We start from the raw sequence: 14,419 nt of genomic DNA, 5'->3' as shown, positions 1-14,419 counted from the left end.
TTTGAAAATATGTGGTTGATCCAAATTTTATTTAGAGAGTGGAGGAATGGTGAAAGGAGAAATTAAGGGGATGAGGTGGGAGGGAATCAAATTCCATAAGCAATTAGAAAGATTGAGATCTAAAGTAATTGAATAGGAATCATTTTGGAATGTTAGAAGAAAGGAAACTAACTCTCAATTCTTAGATTGAAGAGTTGGATAATGTAAAAAGTGGGAGAAACTCCATGTAGAAGAGAGGGAATATCTTGGAGGAAAAAATCAAGACATAAATGGATAAAGGAAGGGGATGGGAATACATAATTCTTTTATGTGATGGCCAATGGAAGAAGGCATAAAACTTTTATGGCTAAGTTGGAAACCAATGGGGAGTTGATCTCAAGTTAGGATACAATCACCAAAATCTTTGTAGACCACTTTAAATCCTTTTTATAGGAGACCTCTGGAGGATAGATTGAGATAAAAGGATTAGAGTGGCCCATACAAGATAAGGAGGCAACAAATTGACTAGAAAGAGATTTTGAGGAAGAGAAAATAAGAAAGACAGTGTTCTCCAAGAATAGGTCTAGAACGTCGGGCCCAGATAAATTCACGATGGTTTTCTATCAAAATTGTTGGGAAGTACTGAAAGATGACATATGTTAATTGCTAAGGTCTTATCGTTGAGGATCAAAGCAATTCTCTTATCTCTCATCATCAGCCGGTTTCAATGAGCTTTTGTTCAAGGAAGACAAATAGTTGATCAAATCCTAATAGCTAATGAATGTGTAGAGAAAATGAATAGATCTAGGAAGGAAGGTTTTGTGTGCAAATTGGACATACAAAAAGCCTATGACATTGTGAGCTCTGAGAAGCTCATGGCCAGCTCAAACATAAGGGTTCGCCACCCATTTTTCAAAGGAAATTGGTCCTCATTTTATCTTTGGAAACTTTATTTTATTTTCTTGGTAGTGACTCTGTTATCCATGGGAATGACACTTAATCAACATATTTTGGATTCCAAGGATTGGGAAAGGGAAGGTATTAGGCACCTCTCTCTCTCTGAACTACTATAGAAGCCTAATATGGGAAGTCTTTAGGCTTAAAAACCAACAAAAATGATAGGTAAAATTTCTAAAATTTGGAGAAAAATACTCCCAACTCCTAAAACTAATTTCAATGTGATGTTATCAGCCCTTAGGTACTAATTTCCTTAAGACCCCCGCTTCTTTGCCTCTTTTTCTCAGTATGGGGGAAGCTAAGGACATAAGTTTTCCAAGGTCTTAGAACTTCAAGCAACCTAGGAATTACAAACTCAAGCTAAAAGATGGAGTGAGAGACTTACCTCTCATGTGTAACATTCTAATTGTGATTCTAACAGTTGAACTAAGTGAAAATAATGGCTTAAAAGAGCTCAAGAGAGGCTTGAAAGTGTTGAAGGCTTGGAGATTTCTTACAAATCTTAAATCTGAAACATAGTTGGTGGATTTTGAGTTTCAAGTTTAAATGCTTATGGGTTTTCTCATGGATGAGGCACCTATAGAGGTTGGAAATATTTCCTCACTCTCTCCTCTATTTCTCCTCTTTAAAAAATCCACCTCTAGATCTTGAGTTAGGTCTCAATTTATAGAGGAAAGGGGGAAAACAAGTCCGAATCTCGCCCAATTAGAGAGTTTGGCTTCAAGAGAACATTTTCATGAGAAAGGAGATTTTTTTTCAAAGAAAATGGTTTATAATCAAGCTTTCCTATTTGGTGCAATGATTTTCCTCGATTTAGGGTTGATTTTCATGTGTTTAGTGAGTCCAATGAGAGTTTGGGTCGTGCTTATCATTGCAATTTCATATTTGGGGCTGCTAGTGGCATAAAATGTAAATTTGACTTGACCATAATTGCTATTTTTTTCTTTCTATTAGTATCTTTGGTTTTTGGGGCTTTTCAAATCTATTAGGATTAATTTCATTGGTTTAGGTATTTTAACATGTCAAGCACATGTCTGACATCAGCCGTCATCCTTTTAAGGTCTTAGGCTAGGATAGGTAAATTGGAAAATTAATCTAGCATGTCAAAATGAAATCTTTATATTTTAATAGTCAAATGGGTGAATTAGGTCATGAAACATGCATGGGTGTTTTGGGTCTCTGAACATAGTAGTGAGGTCTAATTGGTCAAATAAGGCTTGCATAGTCAAAATTTATAACTAGTATAATCCAACCAATGTGATTTGCTAAAGTGAAATCTTGGCTTGATGGTGGGTGGATGTTTTTGGATGTCCCAAATTTGATAAAAGTGAATAATATTTGATTAGAGGTGTGGATTGAATGATTTAGTGTAGATCAAGGTTTTAGCTTGTGGCTTATCAATCAATGAGGAGGCTTGAAACGAAACCTCACTTATTTTTACATATTGGGGTCTTTTAGGTTTATGAACATATTGGTGAGGTTTGATTGCTCAAATAAGGCTTGGATAATTGCTGATCAGCTCTGATCAATAGGATTTTTTAAAATAGGATCTTCACTTGATGGTGGGTCAAATGAGGGAATTTTGAGTTAAAATGTGATGTGTAGGCACGAATTAATGTGAGAATTCAAGTGTAAGATTCAGATTTGTGAAAGAATTTATTGACCTTAATTTCTAGCTCTATTCTTTCAGGGTCATCAAAATGGAATCTTGGAATTTTCAAGGTTGATTGTCATAGAGTTAAGGTGGGATTTGGGGGTTAATCATATCTTAGCATCCTTGAAGCAATGAATGTGTCAAATTTAGATTTAGGGTGTTAAGGTTTGAACAATGTGTAGATCAAGACCATTAGAGAAAAAATTAATGTGATGAATCGTGGTTCTTTAGAGTTCGGTCATGAAATTCAACATGTATTTGTAGGGTTTCACGTAAAAGGGGATCTTTTCAAATTTTGATAGGTATCAGGCTAGTTCTATTTTGTTTTAAAGTTTTGGGTTTAAAAAGGAAGACTTAAGGAGGTAGAATGATAGGACCTAGAAAAAATTGGGTGGTTACAACTGCCCCTCATTGTTGAAGGTAGCAAGCTATCAAACAACAAAGAAAAAGACAACATAGATTTTTTCAAAGGACAAGAAAATGAAGGAGGAAATTTTGCTATTGGAATTTTAGTCAATGTCAAGGTTGATGTAGTGTAATAACATTTCCTCGAAGGTGTAGTACTACCCCATGTCTTTGAAGGCAAGTGCAACTACCAAGTAATCATGCTTGATGGATTTGATACTTTGATAGAGTTCAGAAATTTGTTATTTGATGAAGCTTGTTGGGTTTTTATGGATTTTAATGTTTGATGGAAATTGATGTTGAAAGAAATTTTATGGTTGTTTGATTTAAAAACCTTTTACAAAAGTATTTTGAAAACTTGATAGAGATCTTGTGATTGCTATAGCACATGTTGTCATCCTAATGGGTAACAAGACTTCTTCATATGGGAGTAGCTTGTGCTTTAAAACCATGATAAATCGGATGATGAAAACTGTGGACACCTCTAATGTGGAAGAAACATGCTCTGAAGATAACGAACGAATAAGGTTGATCGTCTGTGAGTATCTTAGACACCGAACACGAACCCTGATGCCTATAAAAGGACCTCACTATTCTGCTAGAGGGTATGCACAGTCTGCGCAAATTACTCACTTTATGCTCTCAAGTTCTCTGCTCTCATCATTCTCATCATTGACTTAAGCATCAGAGTGCCTAGCCCAAGATCAATACCCGAGTACTCTGATTCTTCCCTTCTTGCAGTTCAGTGGACCGACCTCATCAGTTAGTCTGTCTGAGCTGTCCTCCAACAACGAAATCAGCAGATTCCTACTACAACACATCACACTATGGAATTATTGACTCTTCCTCATCTTCCATTAAGATTAACATTAGTAATCTAATGAGATATTAATAAACTAAGGTGAACAAAGGTTTTTACTCTTGTACATGTACATACCAATAAAGGTAACAATGAACACAATATATAAGACTCTCATGGTCTTCAATCCTTCAATAACTACATGTCGGTAGAACTCCATAACCCTTATGCAATGGTCTAGATCAGATACCAATTCCTTAAGCTCTCCAATACAGTTTTCCATGTAAGGAGTTGTTAAGATGCCTTCATTAGAAAAGTTCATGGGAACTACCCACTGAAAAGAATTGCATGGTGGAGAAACGTTTCCTTGAATACAATCAAATGCAATTTAATGCAATGGAGGTCAACATCACTTCAGTTCACTAAATATCATACAACATTAGTTAACTTATTTTCTTACATAACTAATCAGGAAGTTGTAGAAAATCCTATTCAGATTATAATCTATTTCCGAAACTCGAATTACAACCCTCTAACCTAGCATGTTGACCAACACTTGAATGAGAAGAAGACATCCTTGCAGACCAAAATAGAAAAAACCACCTAAATGAGTCTCTGACTCAAAAGTCAGGAGAAAGTTTCTTGAATTATGCATATCGATGGCGTGAAATGGTAACTAGATTTTGACACGATGCCAAAAGAAGAGATGGTGAGGTTGTTCATTAAGACGTTGAAGGATATCATACACTGTTGATTGTACAACGTTTGAAGGATTTTAGTGATATTGTGAAGGGAGTTGTTAGAATCGAAGAAGCTCTTAGGCATGGTTGAATCAACCCGGTGATGATCCCTAGAAATTCACCATCAATGGGAAATCCCTCTCCTAAGCATCAAGAAGAGAATAAAATGCAAGCTATTTCTACTTTTGAGTTTCAGGTACATCAAGCCCATTATGAAAAGTTTTGAAGCTACAACATGTCCAGAATATCAGACTAGATGGACCGCTCCCAAGTAGAAATATTAGCCCTCACCCGCACAAGCACAAACATATCATCTACCTCCCATAACCCTTATCACTCATTAGTCTCCTTAAAAGGAAAGGAGAAAGCTTTCCCCTTTGCCATGTCCTCATTCTCAACTACTCCCTACTTAGTTCAAGGAGGACTTTTGCAGTTGTTTACATGGAGGCCACTGCGAGAGCCCAAGCCTAGAAACTATGATGAAAATGCTCATTGTGATTATCATCAAGGGCCCAATCACACCATCAACCATGATGGCAAATGAAGTTTACAATTTAAGATTTGATTGATGGTAGCATTCTTACTTACCAAGACCTTGTACAAATGCAACAATTTACAGAAGTCAACTAGAATCTACTACCTGATTTAGGGGTAAAGTTTGACACATTCATCAATTTCTTGGCTGAAGGAAAGGCATTTTGTGATCCTAGCATTTTCAGTACTCTTGTTAGAACCCCACCAATGTCCCATTCTCCTAGAGTCAAATCATCAACTAGTGTTCCCGTTGGATAAACCCCCTGGGGATTCTTCTTCTTCTCCACCTCAAGTATCTTTCAAGAGCCACGTGAGTGCCAGCTAGGAATGATCGGATCGCGCTACATCAATTATTATTATTATTATTATTATTATTATTGTTATTATTATTATTATTATTATTTATTATTATTATTATTTATTATTACTATTATTATTATTATTATTATTATTATTATTATTATGTCAAGTCTGACGTCTGAACTAAAGTGATAAGAGGTATTAAAAAGAACAACATTTAGTCAAAAAAAAATGTTGCTTTCCAAACATAGAGGTTGAAAACAGAGCAAAATCATCAATGCGTTCTTCAATGTGAAATATAAATTGCCTGATTTTAAACACATCAGAAAGTTTTGCAGAAACCACATGCCACATGTTAGAGAATGGGGTTTTACTTTTATGATACAAGAAAAAAAAAAATCAGATCTGAGAAATCACTGAAACTAGAATTGTTCATCTGGGAGAACACCACCCAAAATGGCATACGGGCTCTATATGTCAAGTGCACTCATATATAAATGATGTGGCTCATCTAAATGTCCATAGAAAAGAGACCTTTCTAATTCGCATCTAAACCGTGTGAGCCCTAACGCTTTTGCATGATCATCTTCCTTTTAATGGGTCTTTCAGCTTAAAAGTTCTCCATTTGTATTCTATTTAGGCCAAGTTTGAGAGTTAGCTTATTGAATAAATACTTAAAAACAAGTGTTTATTCTAATAAATACTTAAATTTTGAATAAGTATTTAAGAGGGGTATCGCATTTTACTTATGTGATGTAAAATCAGGTGCAAGGTTTAAAGTATTGAAAAATACAAAGAATATTGAAGATATAATTAAAAGAAATATATTTAGATTTTGGATATGTATAGATACAATGAAAATTTTAAGATACACATGGATACACCATGAAAATTCAAAAATATTAAAAATATATGAATTTTGTATAATCTACAACTCCAATAATTCTATACATAAGAAAATTGTATTTTAATAATTTATGACTATGTGAAATGTAATTTTACCATAAAAGTGTAATTTACAAAATTTGAAATAAACAATGGTGTTATGTGTAGTAGAAAAAGTACATTCTCCTAAGAAATTAGACATCAAAAGAAGTCTCTTAAATAGATAATTGAGATTATAGAGACAAAAGCATTGAGAATTAGTTTGATTATGGGGATTTATGGCTCAAGACTGGGTATTTGCAAATGAAAATTTTCTATACTTTAATATGCGTGATATAATATAGAGGCTTATCAATGTTAGTTTAACAAGATATCATAAAGTGGCTTAGTGGTTAAAATACTTATGTTTCAAGTAAGCAACGTAAGTTCAGATCCAATTTTATACAATACATGTTTTGAATATGCTATAATGAAATTAATTGAATTAATTATGACATGAAGATAATTAATATTATAAGTGGTGTGTTAAATAAGGTTAATTATGGAGTCAATTATGAAATATTAACAAAATCAATTATGGTTATTTAATGGTATTAATTTATGTAATTAAATTTAGATTTCAAATTTGAAAATGATAGGAATAATATGATATATAAAATAATATCGAGTGGGATGGATTAATCGGGAATGGGACATGACCGATTTAGAAAATTAGAAGGAAAAAATAAATGGGTTTGGGATCAAATGTACCTAAACGGGTTCGAGAATGGAAAGGGCAATTATCACAAATACCCTACCCATTGCCATTCTTAAGCACAGGTGCTCATTGTGTATAGAAATAGTTGATATCTGAGATCATCTTTTTTCACATTAAAGCCTACGATTACCTCTTGAATTTCCCACGATCGCCTTGGTATCTTTCCTGTGATCCTTCAGAACAACAGCCATGTGGCTATGACCTTTTTGGAATTCATTCAGAATAGCATATAGTGGCAAGTAATCATAGACCCTGTTAAGAAATTGAAAAAATAAAATACATTAATACAACAAAAACAACAGGAGGAGTGGGTCCACCACTCAAGTTGTTTAAACCTTGGTTTGAAAACGGATCAGAAATGGAATTTCTTTAACCACCGGTTTTTGGGTCAAATGGTCCGACCGTTTAATCCAATTCAATTTTCAAAACCATGGTTTAAACATCCTACGCATAAAATAATTGCCACACCTTTAGATTTCTTTTTTTTTTTTTGGTATAACCTTTAGATTCAAACTTTATATGTGAATAACTGAATACCTTTATATTAATTGGAAAAAAAAAATAGAACTTGGGTCACCTCGAACCCAACCCAACCTACAGGGCTTCACCCATCTCCTCTGATGGGTGTCTGTGCATGCTCGTGTGGGTGAGAGGATTGGAACATGGAAGCTTAGTAGCTTGGGACCTTGTATAATTTAATGGAGTTCAATGTAGAAATCATTGAACTCCATTAAACCAAACACAACCTAAAGGCATATGAAACCTTTTATAATTCATCCCAAAATCAGTGGACATTGTCATCCAATACACACATACCACACATTTATTGTCATTTCCACACATCTAAATCCTCAAATTAAGAGGGTCAGACAGCTGGATGGTTTAAACAGATTAGTGCCCATTTGCGAGGGCTTTAACACAGCGTCTTCTGTTTGTAAATCGGGACATGCCAGTCGAGGCCCGGCATAATTTTGGTCCGCCTCAGCATAACGGTATGTGGGTCATGCCGGGCTTGGGTATCCAGGCCCATGGACAAGCATGATACGATCCGTGCCACCTGGCCCACAAGTTTTGTTAAGTGAAAATTAAACAATAGAAACACATAAGACTAGACAAGTTTTATATTTTAATTTTTTAAAAAATTAATAATTATTTATATTTTATATAGTAATTTTAATTTAATTTTACAATGCAAAAATAATAATAATTAATTTTAACTACGGTTATTCATTAAACCAATGAAACCATCTAACCCAACCCAAGTCGACCCGAGTTCGTCGGCTTTCTAATATTTCTAATCAGCTTAGGTTCAATAATTTTTCAATTCGATTAGGTTGGGTCAGTTTTGATTTGGCTATTTGTAAATTGACCAAAATCGAATCGACGTAACCATAGATATATATTAATATTTTACATTTTAAATATAAATTTTCTAATATGGGAAAGTGGGAAATTCCAATATTTTAAGTCTAAAATATTTTATATTATAAATTTAATTTTTTAATTTACTTTTTCAATAGTACTACTGTAATTTTTAAATTTAAATTTTTAAGTTAAAATTTTTTGAACCAACTAACCAAACCGAAAACCAACCTAAATTGATACAACCTGAATTGGTCAATTTGCACTAATGGTCAGCCGGTTTTGGGTGACCAACTCCCCAACCCAACCAAGTCCATTTGGTTGGCCAAACAATATACAACCGAAGTGACCCGTGAACATTCATAATTTCAACTAAATTAATAGTTAAATCTCTAATAAGTAATAATACTTTAATCTCTGATAGTTATTGATAATTTATAGCAAAAATACACAATAAATTTATAACAAAAAGATAATAAATAAATAATAAAAATACAATAATTACACTAATTACAAAATAAATACAATAAAATGTTTAACATTTTTAATTATTTGAAAGTTATTACATAATATTAAATATTTTGTTATATGATTATTTAGCTATTTTTAATACTTTTATTTAAAATATTTAGTTATTGAAATATTTAAAAAATATATTTTAATTTTTTTGACTTTTGTTATTTAAAAAGCAATTTAAATAATTTTGTTATTGAATTTTTAAAATACAATTCAGCTATTAAATAATATTAAATATTTTTTATATAATTATTTTTCTATTCTTAATATTTTGTTATTTAAATATTTAAATAATATTTTAAATATTTTAGGTTTTTATTATTTAAATGATTTTGTTACTGAAATTTTTAATCCATAATATTATAATTTATATTGTTAATAATCTAAACATTATTAAATCTATTATAATTATTTTTTCATTTTTAATAAATATTTTAAAGTTATTGCATAATTTTGTTATAATATTTAAATAATTATTAAATATTTTAATTCAAACTATCTTTAGATAGACATAAATGAATAGCGGGGGAGAGGAAAATTAGGAATTAGAGATAATTTAGGAGATAATATAGGAATTAGAGATAATAAGAGATAATTTAGGAGAAAATAGGGGATAGTGCTGCCACATAGCTAGATTGGATAGATTAAGAGTTATTTTAGGAGGAATTTTAGGTGGGAGAGATAGCTTAAGAGAAATTTTAGGAGGGATTTGTTCAAGTGTTTAAGAACATGAGAGAGAGAGAGAGAGAGTTGAAGTTAGACTCTAGTAAACAAGAGAGAGTTGCCACATGGCTACATGGAAGGATTGGGAAGGGGTGAGGGAGAAATGAGAGAGGTTTAAGGATAGAAGAGAGAAGGGGGAATGGGAAAAGGAGAGAGGTGCTGACTTGGGACTTAATCGTTTCATAATATATACTAGTGGAGGGGGCATTGCATTGCAGGGGCTCGTCATAAATTATCAGGCTCGAGCACGATTTGAATTAGAGACTTGAGATCAAACTCGAGCATGGCTCGAGTCAAAAGCTCGAAAGTTCGAGTTTGACTACCCTTGATCAAGTCTCTCAAGCAGCCAAGGTCCCCCTCAATTGTCGAGATGCCAAATCGAGGTCTCTCTCAACTGTTGAAGTGTCGAGCTATATATATATATATATATATTTATGAATTTAAGATTTTTTTTTTTATTTTTTGTCTATATTGTTAATTTATTTTAAATTTTTCATATTTTTTCAATTTCTTTTTAAAAATATACTTCTCAAGGCTCAGACCACAAATCAGCCCAGCCTATGGCACAATGTGGCACAGCCTGGGCTGCCTGGGCCCATGGCATGGGCCATGCCAGGCTGGACCTCTAAAGCATCCCAGAGGTAGCAAAAATGGCCTGGCCTGCCAAAAGCACAGGCCGCCGATGAGCTATGTCGTGCTAGCCTGGCATGGCTCGATTTACACCTCTATACATGAGTGGAAAAATCCAAAAGTCTATTAAGCCATATTTAGTAAAATATCATAAAACCCAAAATAAGCTTACATGAGATGAAAAATCAAATTTCCAGTGAAGTATCTTAGGTAGCTTCTTCAAAACCGCCCAGTCAATGCGGCTCAATCAATGCTGAAACCCTCTCAAATGGGTTTGTTTGCTTAAGGGTTCTTTTGAACATTATCCCAACAAAAATGTATACATATGAAATGGGTTAGGGGACATTGCTAGGTGAGATGATAAAATCTCATGATGGCAAGTACAAAAACATGGGTTTGAGCCTCCACCTCTCAATACCCTCTATAGAGTGGAACAGCATTCACTAACGGCCTCCTTATATGTAAAGTGTAAATAAGTTTCTCCTAATTATAAGAACACCATACACTAATCCACAAGGAACGCGGTACTTCGGATGGTGAAAGAAAGAAACAACTTACCGTGGGATTTTCCTGATGGTTAAATTCCTAATCGGAGTTTCATCTTCAGGGAGGCAGTTGATCAAATTTTTAACCTATAACCAAAAGAAATGATGTGATTTATAATGCAAAAACATTTCCATCGAATAAGACTAAGGCTGCATTTGGCATTCTTTATTTTAAGGATTTATCTCTTTTCTACAGTTAAAATGTCTCAATAAATACTAAATTTTTAACAGTGTTTTTACTACTGCTACAGTAGTCCGAACTGGAATAGGAGAAGAAGAAGAAGAAGAAAAAGAGAAGAAGAAGGGTATGTCGAAAATCTGATGGTTAACCCATCCAGTCGACCCCCTTAATCTATATTAGATTCTAATAATGTTTACAAAGACAAAAATGCCCTTACTTAAATGTGGGGCAAAGTAACTCTAATAGCACTGCCACATAAGCAAGTTACTTAATAAACAGAAGAAGACTAAACTACCCCTATTCGATACATCTTAACACTCCCCCTCAAGCTGGAGAATATATGTCATATAATCCCAGCTTGTTACATAGATAGTTCACTTTCCCTGAGCTTAGAGCTTTTGTAAACAAATCTGCCAACTGGTCATTGGAGTCCACATGTTCTGTATTTATCTCTCCGGCAAGAACCTTCTCTCTCACAAAGTGGCAATCAACCTCTATGTGCTTTGTTCTCTCATGAAAGACTGGATTGGATGAGATATGGAGTGCAGCTTGGTTGTCAAAGTACAATTTCATAGGTTTATCCATGTGAAACCCAATTTCTTGTAGGAAATTCCTCAGCCACACTAATCCACAGGTAGTGTGAGCCATGGCCCTATATTCGGCTTCAGCACTGCTTATGGCTACAACCGTCTGCTTTTTACTCTTCCATGTCACAGGATTTCCTCCCAAAAATGTGCAATAGCCTGTAGTAGATCTTCTGTCACTCATTGAGCCTGCCCAGTCTGCATCTGTATATCCAACTACTTCAAGTTTTCTCCTGGTTTATACAATAGCCCACAGCCTAGAGCTCCTTTCAGATACCTCACAATTCTAAGGACTACATCCCAATGAGGTATACAAGGGTTCTACATGAATTGGCTCACCACACTGACTGCAAAGGAAATGTCGGGTCTCGTGATAGGCAGATAATTCAGCTTTCCCACTAGTCGTCTATACCTTCCAGGATCTTCAAATACTTCTCCTGTGTCACAACTCAACTTAACATTTGGTTCCATAGGGGTCCCATCCGGTTTTGCACCTAACAATCATGTTTCTTCCAATAGATCAATGACATATTTCCTTTGGCACAGATTCACACCTTGTTTTGACCTAGCAACCTCTATTCCCAAGAAATACTTTAATGTTCCAAGGTCCTTTGTTTGAAAATGATTTTGCATAAATACCTTTAATTTGCCAATCCCCAATTTATCACTACCAGTGATGACAATATCATCCACATAGACCACTAAGAAAATCTTCCCAGCTTCTGAGTCATAGTTAAACACTAAGTGATCAACCTGGCACTGCTTCATTCCAAAACTCTTCACCACTTCGCTGAACTTCCCAAACCAAGTACGTGGAGATTGCTTCAACCCATAAATTGCTTTCATCAGCTTGCACATCTTACCACCCTCCCCCTGAGCAACAAACCCAGGTGGTTGCTCCATATATACCTCCTCCACTAGATCACTATGGAGGAAGGCATTCTTTATGTCAAGTTGAAGGAGAAGCCAATCATACATAACTGCCAAGGAAATTAGGACACGAACGGAACCAATTTTAGCCACCGGAGAGAATGTCTCCATGTAGTCCACACCATACAACTAGGAGTAACCTTAGCAACAAGTCTGGCCTTCAGACACTCCACACTACCATCTGGCAAGTATTTCACAGTATACACCCATTTACAGCCCACAACATGCTTTCCACGTGGGAGAGTAGTAAGTTCCCATGTTTGAGTATGTTGAAGAGTAGAAAGTTTCTCCTCAATTGCCTACCGCCATCCAAGTGAACTAAGAGCTTCTTGAACAATGTTAGGTATGGAAATAGAAGACAAAAGTGAAACAAACTGGCGATGTGAGGTAGAAAGACGAGATAATGAAACAAAATTGGAAATGTGATGGAGTGTAGAATTACATTTACCTTTCCGTAAGGCAATGGGTAGGTCAAGATCTGATGGTTCAGCAATAGGAGCCATGAGAGGATCCGTAGATGAGGTAGAAGTAGGAGGAGGGGCCGGTGTCGTTCGACATGTATACACTTGTTGGATCGGTGGTCGTTTAGTGGTGACCTGCATTGGATGAGGAGATGAGTCTATTCCAACAACAACCTCTAGAACTGAATCAATGACAGGAAGAGGAAGAGGAGGTAAGGGTGAGGACAAGGGTGCTTCATGACTGAAGAAGAAGGGGACAGACTCAAAAAATGTGACATCAGGGCAGACATAGCACTTTCGGGCAATGAGATTATAACACTTGTACCCTTTTTGAGTCCGAGAGTAGCCAAGGAAGACACATTTAATTGAGCGTGCATCTAGCTTGTCTATTTCAGGACTTAGATTATGAACAAAACACACACAACCAAAGACACGATGAGTTAATGGAAACGGAGATAAAGTGGGAAACAAGATGGAGAAGGGGGACCGACCATGAAGAATAAAATAGGGCATCCGATTAATGAGAAAACACGCAGTGAGTATAGCATCACTCCAAAACGTTTAGGAACATTCATGTGGTGAAGCATAGATCGAGCAATTTCAAGAAGATGACGATTCTTCCATTCAGCCACTCCATTTTGTTGAGGGGTGAAAGCACACGAGGTCTGATGAATAATGCCATGCTGTTCTAAATACTGTTGAAATGCAGTAAGAAAGTATTCACGACCATTATCTGAACGGAGAACTTTGATTGGAACACCAAATTGTGTGCGTATTTCAACATGGAATTTTTGAAAAATGGAAAATAATTCACTTCTTTCTTTCATTAAGTAAATCCATGTCATTCTTGAACAATCATCAATAAAGGAGACAAAATATTTGTACTCATTATAAGACTATTTTAATTGGACCCCAAACATCTGAATGAACCAAAGAAAAATGACTCAACATACGACTCTCAACTCTTGGACTAAAGGACACACGACGGTGTTTACCAAACTGACATGACTCACATTGTAAAACTGACAACTGACTCAATGATGGAACCAACATCTTGAGAACCTTGAGAGATGGATGTCCCAGTCGGCAATGCCATTGCAGAGGAGTAAGGGAAGTCTGAAGTGCAATTAAAGATCCACCGCCGTCAAGTTAATACAATCCACCAGCTTCATGCCCCCCACCAATCTTCTTCCCCGTCTTGAGATCCTAAAAAACACAAGTGGAAGGAAAGAAGGTAACAGAATAGTTAAGAGCTTTGGTTATTTTACTAACAGACATAAGATTGAATGGAAACTTAGGTACATATAAAACAGATGATAAGGGGACAGAAACCAAGTCAACATTACCAACACCACAGATGGGAGATGAGAACCCATTGGCAAGTGTAACAGTTTGTGATGTGGAGGTTTCAGAAAGAGAAGAGAACACACCTGGAGTCTCGGTCATATGATCTAAGGCTCCAGAGTCAATAATCCAA

At 35.3% G+C, this 14,419-nt stretch overlaps 1 protein-coding gene across 6 annotated transcripts in view; it reads right to left on the bottom strand.

Moving 5' to 3' along the window:
* LOC148848906 (CBS domain protein with a domain protein (DUF21)) overlaps positions 1–14,419 on the bottom strand; it is a 34,893-nt gene that overhangs the window by 15,215 nt on the left and 5,259 nt on the right. For 5 of the 6 annotated variants that reach the window (XM_088952530.1, XM_088952528.1, XM_088952531.1 and 2 more), the window contains 2 exons: positions 10,800–10,873; positions 7,141–7,262 (listed from right to left, as the gene is read on the bottom strand). In XM_088952530.1, the coding sequence (XP_088808656.1) occupies positions 7,141–7,262; positions 10,800–10,873 (196 nt within the window). Of the gene's footprint in view, positions 1–3,628; positions 3,803–7,140; positions 7,263–10,799; positions 10,874–14,419 lie in introns of those variants that run through there. The other variant, XM_088952532.1, reaches the window with a different exon arrangement.

Source organism: Nelumbo lutea, chromosome 6, assembly GCF_056320005.1.
Source record: "Nelumbo lutea isolate HS-2025 chromosome 6, American lotus-T2T, whole genome shotgun sequence".
Lineage (NCBI taxonomy): Eukaryota > Viridiplantae > Streptophyta > Magnoliopsida > Proteales > Nelumbonaceae > Nelumbo > Nelumbo lutea.
This window is presented reverse-complemented; position numbering and strand designations above follow the sequence as displayed.